Consider the following 15680-nt stretch of genomic DNA (forward strand, 5'->3'; position numbering starts at 1 on the left):
TTATTTTGGGCCTAATTTATTTGGCTGTTTCTTTACAGATGTGGAGGGGAAAATATCATTCAAACATGTTTCTCATAAGCACTCCACATTCAAAAGGCATTGTTGAATGCTGTTCTGCCTAAATCTAATCATTGTTCTTTCAATGCTATTTTTAGAAGATTGAAAATCAGCTAATATTTTTTCCTTGACAGCTCATGCTTTCTCCCTCTAGGGGAGGGAGAAGAGTGAGTGTGTCACCCTTCAAAGGGTGCGTCTACACTTGCATTCCTCTTTCGAAAGAGGTATGCAAATTAGGTATAAATTGGCATATTTGGCACCTCACGTGCATATTGTAAGTTCGAATGAGCTTCTTTCAAAAGAAGAAAGCCAATGTAGATTCTGGTCTTTTGAAAGTAAACCCCATCTTCGAAAGAATCCTTCTTCCCTTTATTGAATGGGAGGAAAGATTGTTTCGAAGATGGGGTTTACTTTCAAAAGAGCAGCATCTACATTGGCTTTCTTCTTTCGAAAGAAGCTCTTTCGAACTTACAATATGCACATGAGATGCCAAATATGCAAGTGGACACATTGTTTGCATTTTTTATGTACGTCATTTGCATACCTCATTCGAACGAGGTATGCAAGGGTAGACACCCAAAGTGGTGAACAGGTTAATGGTCAAATACAATGAGTTGAAAAACAAAACAAACAAAAAGGGATTTGTCTGTTTTGCTGCTGTTGGCCCTTATTAACCAGCCTGTGGCTATGTCTACGTGTGCCCCAAACTTCGAAATGGCCACGCGAATGGCCATTTCGAAGTTTACTAATGAAGCGCTGAAATGCATATTCAGCGCTTCATTAGCATGCGGGAGGCCGCGGCACTTCGAAATTGACGCGCCTCGCTGCCACAGGGCTCCTTTTCGAAAGGACCCCGCCTACTTTGAAGTCCCCTTATTCCCATGAGCTGATGGGAATAAGGGGACTCCGAAGTAGGCAGGGTCCTTTCGAATAGGAGCCCTGTTGGGACGAGCCGCGCGGCGGCGAGGCGCGTCAATTTCGAAGTGCCGCGGCCGCCCGCATGCTAATGAAGCGCTGAATATGCATTTCAGTGCTTCATTAGTAAACTTCGAAATGGCCATTTGCGTGGCCATTTTGAAGTTTTTGGGGCTTGTGTAGACACAGCCTGTGAGAGGTGTTCACCACAGAAATACTCCTTTTTATCCTTTACAAATCTTTAACGGTAAACTGAGAGGGTGTGCAGATTAATCCGTAGTTAAAATCTTGATACCTAACACCCTGTCCTCTATCCAGCCCAATTTATGCAAAGTTCTTTTGGTGTCAGTAGGCTGATTATATCTGTAGATGCTGAATGAATAGAGTTCCTCTCCCTCCCCCAAAAAAAGAGTGTGAAATTTTTCAGACTTAAACTGCTGTCTTCTCTACCTTTCATAAATAACCAAATGTCCACATGTTATCTCTTGATGTTAATATTCTTCATAACTATAAGCATACCCAAACAACTGGGGACTTAGGGTAAATGGGAGTTTGTGGTAAACTAGTCTGGAACCCAACAAAGCCCCTGTGAATGCTGAGAAGTGTTAAATACTGTTGCCTTGCATTTAGTTCAGTCTGTCAGACTTCCTTCCCTTTTTTTTGTAGGAGGGGATGACCGCCGGGTTCTGCTTTGGCATATGGAACAAGCCATCCACTCCAGAGTCAAACCAGTGCAGCTGAAAGGGGAGCACCATTCTAACATCTTTTGCTTGGCTTTCAACAGTGGTAACACGAAAGTGTTCTCTGGAGGTAAGGGAAGAAAAGAAAATTGATTTAAGGCATCTGGATTATAAATTTGAATATTAAAAACAATGTGCCAGATCCTATCCCCCACACAGCCCATTGGACTGCCCAGACCTGCTTTATGTTGGCTGCTGAGAAGTCCCCAGAATAGGAAGACATTTGGATGTTGCTGAATTGAGCTAGTCTGCTCTATGCCATTGCTCCTGACCCTTCTTCCAGCCTGGCATAGGAGGCTGTCCATGCCATTCATGTGGACAGTTTGACTTGTGGTTAACAAACATGATCAAGGGAGGAAATCTGATTTTTTTTAATATGAAAATAATTGCATTCACTGTAAAGTGAACATACCTGCATAACTGATTTTAGTACAATATGCTGTCACGGTGACAGCACTGAGCATTGTTGTCCAATATGCAGTGTACTGGGCTCGCAACTCAAATGCTAAATCCATGATAGCATCTAGTTTGCCCTTTCTCTGACTGTTACAACAGCATAAGCACTTACATCTTTCTTTGTGAGTAGTTGTGGGTGGGTGTGTCTCTGCATGAGACCTGAAAGTTCTCATCATCAACTTTTTCCACCTACACATGCACTAAAATTTTGCTGAGACTGGTCAGAGTATTATAAACAATGCTCCTTAATTAACTGAAGTGTCTGAGCAATGCCCTATTTAAGACACACTACCTCTGTAGTACTCTTTACTCCTTTAAGGCAATGGTGTTAGAAAACAACTGGAAATTGACCCAAACCTCTCTGTAAGTTAGTGGGGTGTTGATCCCTTGGCAACCAGGCTGGTCTTGTCCCTACAGTGCCTTTGTTTTCAAGACAGAAACTGAAAAATGTTTTTTCCCCACTATGGAATTTTAATGACCAGCATGTGATTTTAATGCTTTTATTTCTCTTGTATAGGCAATGACGAGCAAGTTATACTCCATGATGTTGAAAGGTAAATGCATAGTTTTGTTTCCATTGCTGCTTCAGCTTTCTAGTCTAAGTCACTGGAGGCATCTGAACTGATCTTCTAGAAGACAAGAAAAGACTGTTATCCCAAAACAGTTTGTCTTTTAAAAAACGATGTATTGAAGAAAAAACATTACCTTGTGGTGTTGGGGGGTTTTCCCTTTGGTTTCATGTTATTTATAACTCAGGAAGGTGGGGAGGGAAAATGGCACTCTCGTGAAATAAGTTGTATGTCCAAAATGGGAAATTATAAAATTGGAGGCCACATTGAAAGGTATCTAGACTCTAGCGGGATTTACAAAAGCAAGTGGCACCTAATTCTGCTGAAGTCAAGGGGAGTTAAGTGCTTAAATACCTTTTCAAAAAATCTAGCTCCAAGGACCCAGTTTCCCTACACACTTGCTATGGTACACAGCGAGTATGAAATCTTACAGTTGTAAATAACTAGACAAGGTACAAGGCAGTGGTCACTCACACGTGAAGGATTTTACACCCACTTTGTGCCAGATAGAGGGAATTGGGCCCTAGAAGTCTTACTCTGACGTAACATGGGTAAAAAGAACAAGAAGTCCTGTGACATCTTATAGACTAACAGATATTTTGGAGCATAAGCTTTTGTGGGCAAAGACTTGACAAAGCAGGTCTTTGCCCACGAAAGCTTATGCTCCAAAATATCTGTTAGTCTATAAGATGCTACAGGACTTCTTGTTGTTTTTGAAGATACAGACTAACTCGGGTACCCCTCTGCTGGGAAAAAGGTTATGCGGGATATGTTTGTTCCACTCCCCTATTATGTTAATCAGGATAGCATGTGCTTTTTTCTGAGTTGGATTTGATTTCTAACCTTTGTAGGCTAATGTTTTGGTCTGACGTGCAGTTTAGCTCCCACAAACTGTTAAATAATAAAGATTAAATAACGTTCACTGACAAAAAATGAATATGAAGTCAGATAATGCAGGAACAGGTTTAAGAATACAGTAATCCCCCAGTAGGTGCTGTTTTGATTTGTGCTTAACTCACATTAATGTGAGTTAAGTGCAGATTGAAAGTGCTCCAGCCCCTGGCTTCCCCAGCTGGGGGAAGCAGGGAGGAATCCCTATGGCAGCAGCTGTCTGCCTGGTGGGCTCCCCCAGCTGGGGAGAAGCTGTAGTGCAGCAGCTTTCTGTCCACCAGGCTTCTCCCCAGCTTGCCCCAGCTGTTCCTGGCTCCCAGCGTGGTGGGGGCCAGGTGCTGGTCAGTTTCCAGGCTCTGCCAGCAGAGGAGATTCAGGAGCCAGGCTACCACCTGGTGCTCCAGCTCCCCTCTACTTTCTGGAGCCAGGAGACTGACCAGGGCTTGTGCCCTGGTCTGTTTCCTAGCTCCTCCACATTATGTGGGAAATAACTCGTGTGGGTTGTGAGAACGCAACTGTCACGTAAGTTGCGGGGGAAGAGGGGATCTGCTGTAGTGAGAAATATAAAAACTTGGATCTCTGTTTCCTGAGTCCAGGTTAGCATAATTTGGAAGAATGTCTGCTAAGGCTGCTCAGAAATCTTTGTGCTAAATAAGCCTCAAAATAAATGTTTCACTTGAGTGTCTGACCTGACATTTGAATGAGGAGAAAATATAGTAACTGTATGTCTTGCTATTCACACTTGTTCTTTATAAGAACAAATCTTCTCCACTTTGCCTGTGGTGTTTGTTTATACCTGGCAATATAAAGCACAACAAAAGCCTTGCATAATTTTGTTTTATAGCCTTCCTCTTCTCCCCAACCCAGGCCCTAGTTTTGACAGGAAGTCTTTGTCACTGGCATCTTTTACATACAATATCTTGCTTGAGTGTTCAAAGTACAGTCCTTCATTTGATTTAGTTTTGGTATGAGCTTGTTGCAAATTGGATTTTCAGATTTTATGTCCAGTTGCAGCACGTTCATCTCATTCCTCTAACACCTCAATAGTTATTTGCACCATCTTGTGCAGGGAATCCAGTCAGAGTGACATTTTGAATTCTGGTTTTAATTTTTTCTAAAATTTCACTGTTTTATTATGACTGTATGTAGACTAGCTCCATCCGATTCTATTTTTTTTTTCATATACTCAAGTGAGACTTTCTGCTGCTGCTTTTCTGGTCATTACATTGTCAAAACTGCTTTCCAAGTTGGTCATCTATGTGGCAGGTACTAGAGCTTTTTTCTAGGTCAGCACTTTTAGCGTGGGCACTGCTAAAATGTACGTTCACTCCAGACAGGGTTTCCTTGAAGGACTTGCTGTACCTTGGAGATCTTGCTTGACAGACTGCATCTAGCTTGTTCCCCAAGAAATACAGAAAATCCAGGAAACACTCACTGGCTGTTCTAGCCTTTAAATCAGAGGTGGGGAACCTCTTTTGGGTTGGGGGCTCACTGATATGCAGAAATCAGGAGCCTCACAAGTGAGAGAACACCCCCAGCACACACACAACCCAAACCTTGCTGATGTGTCTGTCAAATAATATACCTCGCTCCCCTTCTGCTCCAGCCCCATGGGTGGTGGGGGATGAGAGGAGGCAGGGAGGACCAAGCTTCCGGACTTCCCACAGCCCAGATGCACTCTTTGGGGTCCCAGGGTTAGTAGATCTTGTGAGTTGTCCAGGCTCTGGGGGTGAGGTGAAAATGAGGGGCTCTGTGCAGGAGGGAGCTGCCAGGGAGTGATATGAGTACGAGTCTGGGTGGGAGGTATGATGCCGGAGCAGGCCAGGAGCTGAAGTCAGGATGGGAGGGAGGGTGCAGGAGAGGACTCAGGATGGAAGACCTGAAAGGCAGGCAAGGCGCAGCTGTGGGCTGAGAGTACAGTATCTGGCCAGGAGACAGGGGTACAGGAGCAAGGATGGATGCAGAGTCTGGCTGGGAGGGAGCGTGCACGAGCAGGGTGGGGATAAGGTATCTGGCATGGGGAAGAGTGCATGTGTGGAACGGGGATACTGGAACTGGTTGGTGATGGGGATCTGAGTGAGAGGGGTGCAGGAGCAGGCTAGGGGGTGGGGTGTGTGAGTTAGAAGGTCTGGGGGGTGCTTACTTTGGCTCCATGCCTCCTTCTGATCTCTGGTACCGTCCTCCTCCTCTTCCACTGGCTGAAATCCAGCCAGTGGGAGCAGTAGGGAAAGCCTCCCATGAGCAGTTTCTGGCACTGTGTTCCCTCAGTCAGGGAGTGCGGGGAGCAGCGGTGGCGCCACACAGAGCTACTTCCTGCCTCCCATCCCTCAGAGCCTGTGGTCTGGATCTGGCCTTGGCTTGCCTGATCCAGCCTGCAAGGCTTGGAACTTCCCATTTCCCATCCCACCATGTGAAAGATGCTGGGGAGCAGAGCCGTGAGTGTCAGAGTCCAGACCTGGACTTTGGGCCGGGGGTTCCCCATCCTGTCTTTAAATAGTAATGTCAGCCTGTCTTTTCTTGGCAGGCTTGCTCCTTTTCAAAATGATGTTCAAAGCTAGGATGATGAAAGAAACTGAGCTGTTTTGTTGCTGTGTGTTGGATAAAGATATATCCAAGGAAAGGAGGTTAGGGGGTTGGTAGGTCTTAGCTCGTTTTCCACATTAGAAATTCAGGTGTGGTCTATCCTGGAAGACAGTGCCTGGAGAACTAGTGATATGACATCCCAAGTGGCAAGCTGAGTAGATAAAACATCTTATAACTTTCATTCTTTCAACAGTCAACTCCAGTGATTGACAAACCTTTACATGAAAGAAGGCATCTATTAAAGAATCAACAGTCCCTGCTTCCTTGTCCTTTTTTAATTAAGAAATGAAAGCTAGCTATCTACAGGGCCCCAACCCTCTGCATGAAGTTCTTGCAAGTTAATAAGGTTCAGTACTGTTAATAGCACAAGATGTTGGGCTAACCGCATTCCTGGTTTTAGATATAAACATTTATCCTCTTATTTTTAAATATTGCTTTTCCCATGTTCCCATTCCAAAAGTCACAGTTGAGGAACTGCTTATTTTATATGAAACCTGCTTACGTTTACTAGTATGTAAGTAGCTTGTAAACTTTGGAAGACTAAGAAGAGGAACTGATTAAGCTCACTTACTGCAAAATGCATCCAATACAACCTCAATCTTGTCACCACCCTCACACTTTGGAGGCTTTGTGTGACTGATACTTAAGTGATAAGTTAGCAAATACCATTTGGCTCTCTAACAAGAACTTCATATCTAGTTTGAGCAGAGTTAATCTTTGTCTTGCCAGGGGACAGAGCTCTGGCAACCAATTACTGCCTGAAACAAAGTTACACCAAAAGGAGGGAAAATAATCTGTATTTATCTTGCAGCACTGAGACCGTGGATGTGTTTGCACATGAAGATGCAGTGTATGGCCTTTCAGTGAGCCCAGTGAATGATAATGTCTTTGCCAGTTCTTCTGACGATGGCCGGGTTCTCATTTGGGATATCCGAGAGTCTCCTCATGGAGGTGAGAGCTGTAGGCAGAAAAAAGAGTATTAATGTAGTGAGTACTCTTGAATGCAGAAAGGCTGCTTTTATTGGTGTAGAATTTGAGGTTGGGGAAGGTGTTGTGCATGATTTGTGTCTTGTACCAATGTTGGATTGTGGCAATAGCTGGTGTTGCACCAGTTCTGGTTTTCAACTGGGCAGTCTAGGTTTCGGCTTGTGTGTCCTGGGACTCTGGTGGCTCTGGTCAGCACCACAGTCAGGGCTCTTAAAAATCCTGTTGGTCCCAGGCAAATTGGGGTGTGGGAGTGAGTTCAGTATGTGGTCTCTGGGCAGGGCTCGCATCAGACACCTCCCGCAAAGTAGCAGTTATGCCTGTGGCAGATGTAGCCAAGGAAGCTCCACGTGTTATCCCTGAGCATTGGCTCCACCCCCCTACCACTAGCATTGGCTATGATACCCAGCCAAAGGGGAGCTGTGGAGCCGGTGCTTGTGGGGGGCCATGCTCAGAGCTTCCCTGGCTGAGCCTGCTCTTAGGAACCTCAAGATCATGGAATTGCTTCCTGGAAAGTGCCTGAGTTAAGTGCTGCCCAGAGTCCGCACTCTGTTCCACATCCAAACTCCTCCCTGGAACCTAAAACCACAATTTTTGCTCCTGCCCAGAGCGCACTCTTACACTCATGGCTGGAGCCCCCTTCCATACCCTGAACCCCCTCTTTTCTAACCCCACTCCAGTGCCTACATCCCCAGCCCAAAGCCCATACCCTTTCCCATAGCCCATCCTACCCTATCTGGTAAAAATGAGTGCACAAACAACAGAGGGAAGGAAATGGAGTAAATGTGGGGCAGGACCTCAGAAGGGGTGGGCCAGGGTTCAGAGCAAGTGTGTTCAATTTTCTGCAGACAAAGCTGACAACGTTGGTTCTTTTTAAATTTCATCTTAAACCTGAATTTCCTGGGATTTTAAAGATCATTTTGGTGATGATTACAATACCCTATAGTATATCACTCTAAATGACTGGTATGTATTTTCTTCCTTCACTCTAATTTAAAATAGTTTTTCGTCTGGAAATTGAATTCAGAACATTTTGCAGGTCGCTACAGTAATTGTTTCCTTTCTGTCTCCTCCCCAACTTAAGGCCAGTTTTATCTTATTGCCCTCTAATATCACTTTTTAGCATAAGGTTGCTGTAGGGAACCAAAAACAGCGCACCGAATTCATGTGCAGGAGTGCCAAGTGCTGACTCCACCCACTCATATGTGAGACTCGCCCACATCTGGGGTTAGTGCAGTTGTCTGTGACTAGCAGAGTTAAAGGCAAAACCCCTGTGGCCTGTATTCTCGGGCTCTAGAATGAATGGAGTTCCTGAACTAGACATGAAAGACCATCAGAAGCACCTGTACTAAATCCAGTTTTTGTATGTAGCACGAACTTAAAATTTATCTTTGAGGTATTAAGCCATTAATTTGGCTCCTATGAAAGTTTTCGCTTCTGTATTTACTCTTTCTTCTTTGTGGTGAACAGATGTGTGTGTTCAGATTCTTCTTTGGTCTAGTAAATATATTTGCCTTCTGCCATAGTAATTTATTATTTTCCTGGAAAACTTCTTTTATGTATATGGAAATCAAGCACCTTAATGTAGTACTTTTAACAGGGTTTCTCTCACTTAATTCTTTGCTTAAACAATCAAAATAAAGCATGCTCAAATTAAAATAAACACAGAACTTTTCTGAACCCTACTCTCTACTGCAACAGAAATTCTCAGGTAACTGATGTCCAGTGGCAGTACATTCTGTAGTACAAAATGAAAACCTGGGAGTGTCCAGCTTCCTCCTTGGAAGTTGTCTCTATTCAGACTCAAATATAAAAATATTCTGTGATATGCATGCTAAGTACTCTGTACTGCTTGGTTTAGTGGTGACATCTAACATTTTGTTCTAGGCTTCGTTCAGTTTTCAAGGTGGTTTTGTAGGTTGCCTGAGAGAGAGGAAAGAGCAAAAAGTGAAGTTAGATTAAAACACCTCTGCTGCATTTTGGGTTTTGGAAAACCTTTTTTCAATTCTCAATTTTGGAAATAATTGATAGTGTATCTAATAGTTCTACCGCTGAGTAAGTTAAATAATGAAGCTTATTACAATACACCATATTGAGCATATCCCTTAATATCAAACTGAACAGGTAAGTCTCTGAAAAATTTTCTTAAACCAAACAAAAACAAAGCCCACCCTCCTCTAATGCCTGTTTCTGCACAGTTTGACTGGAAAGCCTTGTCTGTATTGGGAAAACTACCTGTTGCTGACAGTGGGTTTTAACAGCTCGAACTGAGCACTGATTACCTACAAATGTGCAAAAATGAAACTGCATTTAGCATCATGTGGGAAAACTCAGGTTAAACTGTGGCTTCTGAAATTATTTGCACTTGCGTGTGCTTGCAATTCAACCCATATTTGTCACTGCTTCAGGTTTATCTGTTACTGACCCTCATTTAAAAGACGACCTTTTAACTAACCTGCAGCATGATTGTATTGGAATCACTTGAGGCTGTTCTGGGGCAACCTCTTGAGAGGCTGGCTGATAAGAATGGCCTTTTGTCCAGGGTTTATAGGTAGCCATATAAAGTCTGCAAGTTTCTAGTGGTTAAATCAAAACAAATATGTACGGAGCGTCCTGTTCAGCATTTTGAGTTCTGAGGTTGCAATCGTTTTGCTACAAGCCACAGTGTTCAACACCACTATAAGTACTCTCACAGACTTCAGAGGGACTATTTGTGATAGTGAGCACTATGCCTGCTAGTAAATGTAAACAGGGTCAAAATCCTTAATGTCTGGCAAACCCCTTTAAAATATCACTTTATAAGATGCTCTGAAATACTCTATTTTAACTAATAGCCACAGAGTGAGCTCAGTGCCGTGTCCACCCCGCAGTTTCTTCCCTTTAAAAAAAAAAAAAAAACCCAGAAAACCTGTTTTCTCATGCTTCAGAAGAGATGGTATTGAACTTCTCATGTGGGAAACAGACCTTTTTGTATTACTGTGTGTGGAAAGCTGCAGGTGCGAAATAAAGCAGAAGAGAATAATAAACCAATTAAACCTTTATTCATTTAAATTGCCTAATTTGAATGGTTTAATCTTTTCGTAATTAAACCAGTTGTGTGACTGTTGTAAATTAGGAGAGAGAATTTACTTTTCAATGTACAGTAGTTTCTTTATGCAGGTGACACTCCAGTGATTTAGTTACAGTAACTTGGCCAAGTGTATATTTGTCAGATGAATGTGATTATTTTTTTTTAAATTTAGTATTTGTCACTGTTCCAGTATCTCCATTCTGTGAATGGAGTCTGTGTTTCTCAATGAGTGGTGCCTTTTTAATGATACAGCACGTAAGTCCCAGCAGGGACCAGATTTGATGATGGAAACTGAAAGGATCAGCTTTACCATTTAGTTTACTTTTGAAACTGCCTGTGGCCTAGAGCCAGTCTTAGTGCCTTTGGGTGAGCTTGCAAAACAAATGTTTGTCCCTCTTCTCTCCCTCCAACATAATCTAGATCAGTCTACTAAGCATGGGATGGTCTTAGCTCCAAGTTTAAGTGATATTCTGTAAAAATGGGAGGGAGAAATTTAGGCCTGCTGCTTGAGTTTCAGACTGTGCCTAGCTGTCATCAGGTAAGTGTGTTTTAAGGGACAGCTATCTAGAGCTCAGCTTTGGAGCTGCTCAGCCTGCAGTCATTAAAAGGTTGTGTGTGCTTCGCAATAAACTTTAGCACTTGTACCAGCTTTTCGTAAACTTTAATCACTAGAACATCATTATAAAATAGAAGTGGTTCCCCATCTGTAAACCTGAACTAAGTTGGCAGGTGAGAATTGACCAAAGCTACAAGGGAGTCTCTATTAAACCATGGGGTCCCCTTACCTGTCCTGTGGTTGGTGAGTTTGGCTAGACTTCTTTGCATTCTCGTCGCCTTTTACACTTCCGTAGCTAGAGGTCAAGCTAACTGTTCAGAGGAGGCATTTCGCTCAACTGCAGACATTTACCATGTGCCATCAGTGGCAGCCATTAACCCCTCTTGGGCTGCAAAGTGGTTAAAAATACTCCTGAAAAATAAGTCAATTTCGCAAACAGCAAAGGCCAGTCATAAATAGCTGGAGGGTAATGGACTATGATTAATCTGATCGTTTGGGTGGAAATCACGGGGATAACTTCTCAAACCAACTAATCAGTTTATGATGTCTGAGCTCTCTCTTTAATGAATACATCTTGAAACTTCTTTTTTAAAAAGCAAATGGCTCTTCTCCTTCAAAAATAGCCCTGACACTTATAGATTTCTAAAACATTGGAATGCTTGCAAATGGGGGACCCAAAAGTCAGCTCTTTAAAAAATCACTGTTGGTGGGAAAAGTAAGTTGTTTTAATGTTAGAATAGTCCATCCCATTAGAAGAGGATAGATCTTCATGTTTATGTTAAATGCTGCACTGCTCAGATGTCCCAAACTGGATAGGTGCCACTTTTGCAGCAGGCTTTATACAGGCACTTAGCGCTTCAGAACTAGCATTTTTTCGTTAAGTCAAAAAGGTGGCAGAATGGCATGTAAAGATACAAGTAGAGTAATGGAGATGTCAGGCACATGTCTTACTAGTTGCACGCCTTTCCCTTTTAAATAGGTTTCATATATTTGCATTAAGCCATGTTTAAGATTTGAAGATACGTTCTTTTGTACTCAGTAATGAACTAAGAGTGCTTTTGTATTACCATGAGGTCTTGGTCACACAACATCGACTAGGCAGTATGAACTTTTGCCAATGCTTTCAAACTTGAGTGCTCAGTGTTAAAAACCCAATATAAATCTCCTGACTTTCAGAGGTGCTGAGACTCTTCAGTGCTGTTTTTTTTTTTTTTTTTTTTTTTTAAAACAGGAGTTGTGCCTGGATTCAGCCAGAGTTGATTTACCACAAAACCCCGCCCCCAAAAAAAAACCTCCGAAAAATTAGCATAATTTACATGTCCGCTGAATAAAAATGTGAAACAAATTGTGATTGGAACATTAAACCCACTTAACTAACTTATGTATGTGTACAAGATATGTTTCCTCTCAATTTTATCATGTATTTGTGAATCACAAAACTTTTGAATTACTCTGTTAATTCTAAGTGACAAAGCCAGTGATTCTCTGGCTGTGATCTTCAGAATATGAACTGGTGATATGTGGAGAGATGGCTTCTCATATGGTACTGACCCTTCCCCCTTGTTTCTAGCTGCTCAATTTCATTAAATAATGGAACTTTTAAGTGAACAAGTACTGCAGCTGCCTTCTGTGAATAGGGAGGTCTCTAGGAAATTTATTCCTTTAGTAAATATGTGGTTTGCACTACGAAACTTGAAAAATGCTGATTTAAGAAACCACTGAATAAGCAATTCCTTTCTCTGCTCAACTTGTGCCTTCCATCTTAATGAGCTCATCTACACTAGCCCCCTCCTTCGAAGGGGGCATGATAATCAGTCCACTTGGTGGATAGAAATGAGGTGCTACAAGAAGTCCTGTGGCACCATATAGACTAACAGATATTTTGGAGCATAAGCTTTCATAGGCAAAGACCTGTTTCATCAGCTGCAGCACCTGATTAGCCTAATGCCATGCGAATTTCAAAGTTGCTATCTTTGAAGCAGTGTAGCCGTGGGCACTTTGAAGTGCCTGCGCAACTTCGAAGTTCCCTTACTCCCAAAAGGTTTTTGGGAGTAAGGGAACTTAAGAGTTGCATAGGTACTTTGAAGTGCCTGTGGCTACACTGCCTGTCAGTGCTTCACAGTTAGCAACTTTGAAGTTCCAGTGGTGGGCATTATGCTAATGAGGTGCTACATATGCATCTCAGCACCTCATTAGCCTCCTCTGATCTGGTTGATCACCTTGTCCCCTTCAAAGAAGGGGGCTAGTGTAGGCAAGCCCAATGAGATTTGAAATTTTGGATCTATATAATGTCATGGCCTTAAACTCTTCTGTTTAAGTCCCATATATGGGATTTTTCCACATTGGATGAAGAGGCTGTATGTGCATGGATTTTACAACCTCAGTTAATGTCGTTGGGAAGGTGTTTAACTACAGAATCTGCAGGGAAATGTCTCTGTATTTTTATATCACTACATGGAAACAGTATAGTAAGTTGAAAAATCATTGCATCTGAACAGCTAAATGCATTAAGTCTGAAACCTTTCTTTCTTTCTTTCTTTCTTTCTTTCTTTTTTTTTTTTTTTTCATTTAGAGCCCTTCTGCTTGGCAAACTACCCATCAGCCTTTCATAGTGTGATGTTTAATCCAGTGGAACCCAGATTACTGGCTACTGCCAACTCTAAAGAGGGTGTGGGACTTTGGGACATTCGCAAACCTCAAAGGTAAGAGCTGTCCTTTCATTCTTATAGTATATTCTGTTGTCTGATCTTCCTCTTTTTGTAGCTGATGGCTTGCCATTCAGCCACCTGTGGCCCAAACATGGGGTGGTGAGAGACACCTGAATGTGAGAAACAATAACAGTTTTAGGATGTGAAGTTTAACAATAATTGAGAATAAATGTTTTAGCATAACCTTGGATATACAAAACTCCTTTCATTTATAATGGGGCTTCCTCATGCTAGGAGTTTTGGAAAGCTCCAGGGCTCCCCAGGCTTTCATCATGGCATCTTAATTTTATATACTCAACATTGATGCACTGAAACACTGATAGGCTGGGTAACCTCGGTGGAAGCTAGCTGTTTTTGAGTAACTGGAGAAAAGCCATCAGTCTTCGAAGTGTCTGGCTTTGGTGAGCTGACCCAACGATGACTCCCAGTTGTCCAAGGGTTTCAGATATTTACAGAGTCCTGTGGCTTTTCATACTTCTATTGTAGAATTCTGTATAATTCAACTTCATTGTTCGGCATTTCTGGCACAAATGTACAATTTAAAAAATGAGAGATTAAGATAAATTTCCTTTTAAAAATGGAGGACATCCCTAATGTGCGACATCTGAGTGTGGTATGCACATTTTAGGCTTTTTCTGTCAAAGCCGCTTTTTTTTTTAATGAATTTTTCTCAATTTCTGCATATCCCTTTTTTACAAATTTAACTTTAACATTTAACTTTAGAACTAAATTTTAATTTTCTCTTGATCAGCATAATCTGACAATTCTTTTGAGTGGTTCAAGTAAGCATGTACACAATTTCTTTGAATAGTAACAGAGGAAGCTGTGCTAGTCTATACACTATCAAAACAAAAAGCAGTCAAGTAGCACTTCAAAGACTAGCAAAATAGTTTATTAGGTGAGCTTTCGTGGGACAGACCATCAACAATTTCTTTGGTTTTTCTTGTTTCGGAACTGGAAATCTGCAGTGAGGAAAGAAATTTGGCATGAGCAGATAAGTAAAAAGAAAATTCCAAGATTGGATTTACACTGTCTATAGCCTTGGATTTACGGTTTTACTATAACTAGCACACTTGTATTTGATCTGTCTTACCAGTGGATAAATAATAGTCTTCATCTAATGTAGTCAGATTAGGACTGTCTTTTATAGAAAACTAATTTAAACATGTTAAGACCTCCATTGTATTGAAGACAAATTATGGACTCAAATTTTTTTTAAACTGTGAATTTTTTAATGGATTTTGTTTTTTAGTACCTAGCTTTGATTGGGATTTTTCCCTCTGTGGGTCCTTACTCGTGGAACTCTCTTGCTCGAACATATTTGGCAGCTGGTCTTTGACTGCCTTGTAATGTCTAATGTTACATGTCCAACATCTAGTCAGATTAGAGTGAATTGTGCTCTCCAAAATAGATGCATGGGATTGGTGAGTTAGTATGACCAGAAAGTAACAAAAACTATAGTCATTAGAGGCAGCAGCAATGATTTTGAATAAATATATAAAAGATGGCACCATTTTTATGCATGTGCAGCATTAACTGGTTTTCTGGCAATAAAATTTTTGTTGGTCAGATTCACAGTTAGACATTTATTTCCATCCTGCCAGGTCTCTTGGTTACTACCTAGGGAGTAAGTACTGACTTTTTTTTCCTCTGAACCTGATGGTGTGCAGCTTCTGCCACTGACTTGTAGAACAAGTAAGATCTCCAGTTTTAGCACACTGTTCTATCCCACTGCTTAGCCTTAGTAATATGTAATTTACTGTGGAATGGAGAGGGAAGGTAATGAATAACTAATTTGGGCAATGATTTTTGAGGGAACTAATTTAATCTGTATTCTGGAAAGCTTTGTTCTTGCTCATACCCAAATTATTACCTTGGAACATACTCAGATTGTTTGGGTGTTTTTTTGGTCTTTCCACTGCAGTTTAGATTGTTCTGTGTTTAAAAGGTGTGTGGTTGAACAAAGTAATAAACTTTGCAGGGAAAAGTTGACTCTCAAACACATAAAATCCTCATTTGGGGAAGATTCTGTGTCATTTACTTGAGAAAAATTCCCCAACATTTAGTTTCACAAGTATACGTCAGCTGTTCTTGTTAAAATCACCAGAGGGTGTTGTGTGAGATAACAACCCCATCTTCCCCAAGCTGGCT

The 15680-nt window shown here is 41.7% G+C and overlaps 1 protein-coding gene across 1 annotated transcript in view; it reads left to right on the forward strand.

Annotated features, from left to right (window-relative positions):
- Positions 1 to 15680, forward strand: part of DCAF5 (DDB1 and CUL4 associated factor 5) — a 94779-nt gene that overhangs the window by 14952 nt on the left and 64147 nt on the right. Inside the window, exons 2-5 of the mRNA XM_074997189.1 lie at positions 1639 to 1782; positions 2686 to 2722; positions 7023 to 7162; positions 13394 to 13523. Coding sequence (XP_074853290.1) covers positions 1639 to 1782; positions 2686 to 2722; positions 7023 to 7162; positions 13394 to 13523 — 451 coding nt within the window. The remainder of the gene's footprint in view (positions 1 to 1638; positions 1783 to 2685; positions 2723 to 7022; positions 7163 to 13393; positions 13524 to 15680) is intronic.

This window comes from Carettochelys insculpta, chromosome 6 (assembly GCF_033958435.1).
Source record: "Carettochelys insculpta isolate YL-2023 chromosome 6, ASM3395843v1, whole genome shotgun sequence".
In the NCBI taxonomy this organism is placed as follows: domain Eukaryota; kingdom Metazoa; phylum Chordata; order Testudines; family Carettochelyidae; genus Carettochelys; species Carettochelys insculpta.